Source organism: Rhododendron vialii, chromosome 2a (assembly GCF_030253575.1).
Source record: "Rhododendron vialii isolate Sample 1 chromosome 2a, ASM3025357v1".
NCBI classification, from domain to species: domain Eukaryota; kingdom Viridiplantae; phylum Streptophyta; class Magnoliopsida; order Ericales; family Ericaceae; genus Rhododendron; species Rhododendron vialii.
In genome coordinates this window covers 18,654,146-18,660,927 of record NC_080558.1, presented here as the reverse complement: position 1 = coordinate 18,660,927, position 6,782 = coordinate 18,654,146, and the positions used below count along the sequence as shown (strand labels likewise).

At 37.8% G+C, this 6,782-nt stretch overlaps 1 protein-coding gene across 1 annotated transcript; it reads left to right on the top strand.

The window, feature by feature from the left end:
* The first annotated feature begins 3,125 nt into the window (after positions 1-3,125).
* Positions 3,126-5,944, top strand: LOC131317249 (GDSL esterase/lipase At4g10955-like). Its single transcript, XM_058346813.1, has 4 exons — positions 3,126-3,222; positions 3,378-3,390; positions 5,000-5,477; positions 5,585-5,944. Exons 1-4 carry the CDS (start codon positions 3,126-3,128, stop codon positions 5,942-5,944), a joined length of 948 nt encoding a protein of 315 aa, XP_058202796.1.
* Positions 5,945-6,782: the final 838 nt, after the last annotated feature.

The window sequence follows — 6,782 nt, the reverse complement described above, 5'->3', positions numbered from 1 at the left end:
ATAGAGGCCTTTCCCCTTTCTTTCCTCCTTCATCATCTCCACCAAGTCAGTCATGGTTGCAGACATCGCGTTCACGTTGGTCGTAAGTGACCCCATGGAGGCTACAAGGTGCAAGCTTGAATCTTGAATCTCCGTCATTGCTGAACCAACAGATAGGGAAATCTCCTGTGACATCTCATGGTTGGTCTCCAGCACATAATTTCGTACACTGTCCATAGACTTGCTCAATTCTTGGATGCTGAGGAAAGGCTGCTCAAGGCCTCTGCCTTGTTCCTCATGAGTCACTTGTTGAAGGCTTGGATCCTTCAGAGGATTAGAGGATAAAACGCCTTTCTAAGTTTCTTTCTTCGCCATGATCACTCTTTTACGATGAGAGGTCCCACCGGGTGTGCCAAAATGTTTTCCACAAAAAGTGTCAAAAAACAAATCGGCTTGGAATCGCAAGCGTGCCAGGACTGGATTGTAGTCCAAGTTTGAATCAATACCTAGAAGCCTCAATCTGACTTCTAATAAAACAAAAGTGCACGGCCTAAGGGTAAGACCGTGCGGAGGTTTGTGGTTTGACTTAACGAAAATGACTTAAAAATTTCCTAACCGTTATTAGAAAATGGAAAGAAAGATAGAACAAGGCCTAAAACGGAATTAAAGAGACTTTATTAAGGTTTAACAAAGCCTGGTTACACAGAAATGAAATAAAATCTAGGCTTGGCTAGATTGTGTACAAATTTTGCTGGAAAGTAAAGGTAATTGAAAGATAAGCTGTGGGCTTTGATGGTCATGGACCCTTCATAAGGCCTTCAAAACTGTGATTTATAGGCAGGAACTACAGGCCTTCAGCTGCTTCAAATGCCTCAATGCATGGCTGCCATGTGGCCCTCTTAGCTGTTTCAAAATGCTTCAATGAGAAACTGCTTCCCGACCAAACCTTACTCTCTTCACTCCAAGAAATCGGCCAAGGCCTGAAAAATCCTTCTTTTCTACATAAAACTTTGTAAAAGGGGCAAAAGGAATTTTGGCCACTTCAGCATCCAGGCCTTTTGAGCTACTTCAACACTCAAGCCATTGCTTGAATGGACATCTTCTGGGCCTACCAAGGCTGAAGACCGAGGCTTCTCCAGGCCTTCCAACCATTAAACTGGTCCTGACATCTCTTGTGGGCTCATAACTCCTCTTAGGCTTGATTTCTTATGGAAGAAGATTCAATGAAACAAAGGATTTCTGGGAACTTGCGCCCTCCTTTGCTTGTGTAACAATGGATCAACCAGACCTGGGTGAGCTGCTTGTGAGCAGCTTGCCTAGGTCTGTATGAGTCATTTGCCAGCAGCTCTAAGGGCTGTATATGTATGCGTGGCCTTGTTTCATGCTGAAGGGCGGTGTCCACTCAGCCATGAGCTGTTTGTAAGCAGCTTATCCAGACCTATCTAGTAACAACATTCTAAGCCTTTTGAGCTGCTAGTGAGCAGGTTAAGACCTTTTCCTGCCAATTGAAGGCCATATATGACATTTTTTAAAAAGTAGGCCCATCTGTCACTTGGGCCTGAAGTTAAGGTGAATCATAGGCCTCCATCCTTTGTAAGCCTTGTGAGTCCAAGCTTGGAGAGAAAGGCCAGGCTTTAATTGATTTGGACCTATTTGAAGGTCTTATCATTCCTAAGAACTGGACTAGGCCTAGATAAAGTGCTCGGGCCTATTGGGTCGACCTAAGACCGTGGCCAGTCCAGGAAGTGATATTTTGGGCCTTCATTTGTCCCAAATCTTTGCAGACTCAATTGCCCCTTTTACATTCAAACTGGCCCAATTCAGTAGGTGTCCGATTTATAAGGCCTTTCAAGGCCTGATACTAATTATTCAAGGCCTCCTTTTAACCAACAAATTGATTTTTTGAATTTTGGCCAAAAATGGGTGTAAACACAAGATAGATATATATCTCTTCCCCCACCCTCCCTAAGTATATTATTTGTTTATTTATGTAGTCTATTAATGGTGAATTTGTATAAAGTTCGTAAAAAATGTTGATTTCGTAGGTAGCAGTTTTCTAAGGAATTTGAAGTTGCTGTGACTTTGATGAATTTTCACGCATAGTTCCCAAACTTGAAATTTTATGAGATTTTAACTGACCATACCTGTATATGTCTTAGAACTTGTGTTAAAATCTCATAATTATATTCGAACCAAAGAAATTACTAAAAATGTTTTACTAAGCTACTCTAAATTATTACACAATGTTGACAGCACCGTCACACCTTACGGAAACAACTATATCTTGGCCTAAGAAACTCGAGAACACTTTCCGTTTGTTGGGTTAGAAACTAGACACATAAAGCTTCAAAAATATATGAGCCTCATGCTCTAATTTGTTCTTATCTATAACAAATTTCATTTTGAAGTAGGCCAATAATCTATTTCTTGTATTGATAGCAAGTTTTTGGTATGTTTGTTATCTATTTAAAAAATACTTACTAAAATCAGAAACTTATGAAGCTTTAATTCGAAGCAACTATTAGTGTCTAAGGTTCGTCGAAAAAATCTTGTAGTAAAACAGATGAGCACGCTATTTTTAATAAATTGTTAAATATTGTCTGCCAGGCTGCTCTGTTTTCTGTAGAACAATTTGTTCTTTTAAAATCTGGAAAAAATGTATCAAATTTTTGAATCTCTTATTTTTACGGTAGATACCTATTGATGTTTCGAAACTTTTGGCACTGGTTTGAACATTTTTGGAGTTATAATGAATTAGTTATGAATTTTTTTCTAAAACATGACAGATTTGAAATCCTTTGAATGATTATGAAATTTCTTGACTAAAAGTATTTGGAAGCATGAGACTTGTGTTCTAATGTGTGTACCATACATTGATCATGATACTTAGGTTCAAATTTATGAAATTAATAATGAACTTTCTTGTTGGATAAAACGTAGAACTCCACATTCATTTCGATTCTATATGTTACTTCTATTCAATTGTATGTTATTAATGTTTCACGAATGCTATGGACTGTGACTCGATTGTTATCATTACGTGCAATGCTACTTGAACTTAGAATTGGAAATAGGTAAACTATATCCGAGACCGGATTTAAATTGGTTGGACATTAATAAGGCAAGTGTAACAAAAGTGATCAAAGATGGTATGCGGTATGCGAGTTCTAGATGAATGTTGTTGTATTTGCATCCTCATATGCTGTATGTGCATCCCAAGGGTTAGTTGCGACCTTATGCGTTGTATGTGCATCCGAGTGAATTGTGTTGTATGTGCAATATCCTAAGGGGGAGAATGAATGATACAAGAGATCGATGATACCGGTATTGGAATGAATCCTGGTTATGATTGTCATGATTGACTTCGGTGGGAAATTTACCTCTTGCTATGGTTGTAGGTGAGACTACCAGGTAAATAACTTAGAGGTAATCACTAATTAGAACCCCGTTGCTGGGCAACAAGAGGGAATTTAATCATGGGACGGTCATGGTTGGAATTATTGGGAGGAAAGATTCTCGGAGGAGAATCGTAGAAATCTTTAAGATAAGAAAAGTTCATAAAATGCTAATCTATGTGTGAATCGTATGATCCATGGTTCGATTCATTGACACAAAAACAATACTAATCTATGCGTGAATCAAAGTTTATCACAATTGTTGCGTTCGACTATTTTGAAACCACTTTTGCGGTTTTACCTTATTTTTCTTATACAAAAGCAAAAATATAAGATCATGTGCTCTTAAGTACGAAAAATCTTATTCCAATCAAAATTTGTAAATGGTTTGCAGATTGGTATTTATTTTGATTCTTAGCATGTTGTTAATCCTTTTTTTCCTCATTCTTCTTAAAAATTAAAATAGCCATTCTAAAAATGTTTACAACGAAGATACCTTATACTTGTGAGTTATCTACTTTATTCCAGTTAAATTATCATATGTTACTATAATGTGAGTATGAGAACTCATTTGGCTTAAAAAGTCAAGTGGCTTTTTGCTTCGTTTTTATTCAAAAAAAAAATCGCATTAATTAGTCTTGCGTCTGTGGATTATTTAATCGTCTTAATGAGAGGAATCAAAAAAGTATAAAAGCTTGTTCCAAACTCTAAATTTTGTGAATAAAAAAGACAAAAAATAAGCCAAAAACCAATTTTTTGGCTTTTTTTTTTTGTCTATGCAAGCGGGGCGTTTGGGGGGAATCTCCTTGCATCATCAGATGGGGTAGCCTGAGCGCTTTATTCAAAAAAAAATTAAATTTCGGTCTGAATTTTTTAACTTTTCCAATTTCTCTCGTCGAGATGGACAAATAATTCACAAAACATTAATGCAAAACTAACAAATGGGAAAAAAATTTAATAAGGACAAAAAAAAAAAACCAAACTGGATTATTAAGCCAAATGAGCTTTCAATTGATAGGCTAAGCATATCAATAGCTTAGCACAAAAAAAAAAGGTATGCTTAGCATTCTTAATATAAAATAATTTTAATTTTTTAGATGGTAATCATACAAACAGTTGTAAATATTGTTGAGGATAGTATCTTACATAGATGCACAATTTCACAAATTAATCTTTTTAATTCTTGTATCCTCTAAATCATAGACTAGAGCAGGGCTCAAAGCCCGTGACCAACCCACATATGTTGTCATAACCTAGTTTCATACCTATTATGCTACAAACTTTTATTTTGTTGATTATGTAACACAAACAAACAAACTTCAATATTGGTTTAAACTTAATATTTTTAATTTTACAATCTCACTATATCAAGTAGGTGCATAAATACATTTTCCGATCTATTTTTGAAATTTGGACCGAATATGTACGATTAACGATTCTATTCATGCCACATTTTAAAAAAGGGTCAATTTGATTCTTGATTCACGATTTGACAATCTTGAGTTCTGCTTTACCCTAGCATGCATTTTGTTTGGTGATTCAAAATCACTCTCTTCATGGTTTTTATGATTACAAACATACATCAAATGGTTTTGAGAGGCATTTTCAATTTCAAATTATCGTAGGAAAAACCCAAACCACCGTAGATCCGCTGCCGCTAGCTTGATTCAGGGAGTGTACAGTCAAGAACACGACCGCCAGCTGAATCGCCAAGGCCATCAAGCAATTGCTCCTCACTGGTGGGACTTCTTCAATTTTCGGTTATTCGACGTGTTGGTTGACAACGCTGATCGCTCGATCTTTGGTGCCATTTACGAGTTCAAATCCCTACCTCCCTACGGTCACCACTATCCACTCCACAGCCCTACAAGATACGTGGTTGCCTTCCGTGGTAAGATGACCGGATGGGAGACCATGTCACAGGCCCTCACGTTGGATCTCAAGGTCATTCGGAATACGCTTGAACAGAGCCCCCTCTTTCAGCATGCAATGCAAGCTGTGCAACACACGGTTTCCATAGCCGGAGCCGCAAACATGTGCTTAGCCGGACATTCATTAGGTTCGGCCATGGCGCTGCTAGCTGGAAAGAACATGGCTACAATGGTATTTTTTCTGGAAACTTACCTCTTCAACCCTCCGTTCATATCCGTCCCAATAGAGGTGATGACCCAAACTGAAATATTGAAGAGTGGGCGTCGGATCATGCGCAGTGTTACGTTACAATTGCTCTAAAAGCTCTAAATCAAAGGCCTCAAACAGGTGACTGGTTTGCTACGTTGTCGGGGTGGATTCCGTACCTTTTTGTGAATCCGTCCGATCCTATTTCCGCAGAGTATGTTGGGTATTTTGAACACAGGGATAGGATGGCGGCGATTGAAGCCAGAGCTATTGAAAGGCTTTCTACAAGGAATTCAATATCAGGTGCAATTGAACCACTGCATCTCCTTCCTTCAGCGTGTCTGACTATTAATGGGAGCCCCGTTCAAGGTCTTAGGCAGGCGCATGGGCTAGACCAATGGTGGAAGCCGAATATTCAATGCCGGTCCAAGCTTCAGCTGATAAGTAATTGATGATTATAGACTTATTCACGAAATTGCTGTAAACAGGCTCTGTGAAAAAGTTTTTCTTTCTCTACGTGATACTTTCTTTCGGGGGAATGTTGTCTTGAGCACATTGCGTAGTTTGGTGTATTCTTTGGTGAACATTTATGTTTCTTTGTCCTGAACTGTATTTTGGACATGGAAAATATGCCGGAAAATCTTGACAGATCGTTAACCGGGATGTTCGTGAAGCTGTAAAAATCTGTTGTTTAAGGTGTTGCGCTGGGACGTTCTCTCTTGATTTCTACTGTTGCAACCCACTTGGGCACTAGTACTGTTATCCTAGAAAATTTTTGATGTATTAAATTTGGCCACAATGTCCGTGATTACAAAGTGAGGTGCATGACGTCCTGATTTTCATCTTTGAAATGCAACGCCCAGGGATATAGTTATATTCAGAGGCGACTCCGGTGTTGATCCACTAAGAACTTTTAGGATTTTGTTTTGGTTTTGTTCTTATTCAAATTATTGAGTATTTTTTTTTTTTTTTCATTTTTAGACCTACCACTAGTTGACACAAGTACAAGAAAACCATACATTTTGGTAATTGATTTTGGCATACCACTTTTTGATAACCACACTTCTCTTTTTCAAAAGGGGAGTTTCAAAATACACATGGGGAAATATTATTTGTGATTATCACACTTCCCTTTTTTTATCCAAAACGCTCACTCTCGATTACAAATTAATAATAATGACTTCTTCCACTCTAATCCTATACGGACTCACTAGTGCATAAAAAATAATAAAATTACAACTCAATATAAAAATATGTGTTTTGTCATACGAAATTGCCAATACAGGTGAC

Excerpts from the sequence above, each read along its gene's own strand:
- LOC131317249 (XM_058346813.1), top strand. The coding sequence starts at position 3,126 with ATGGTATGCGGTATGCGAGTTCTAGATGAATGTTGTTGTATTTGCATC. Across the intron at positions 5,478-5,584 it reads GAAAGAACATGGCTACAATG|TGTTACGTTACAATTGCTCT; the intron begins GTATTTTTTCTG and ends GATCATGCGCAG.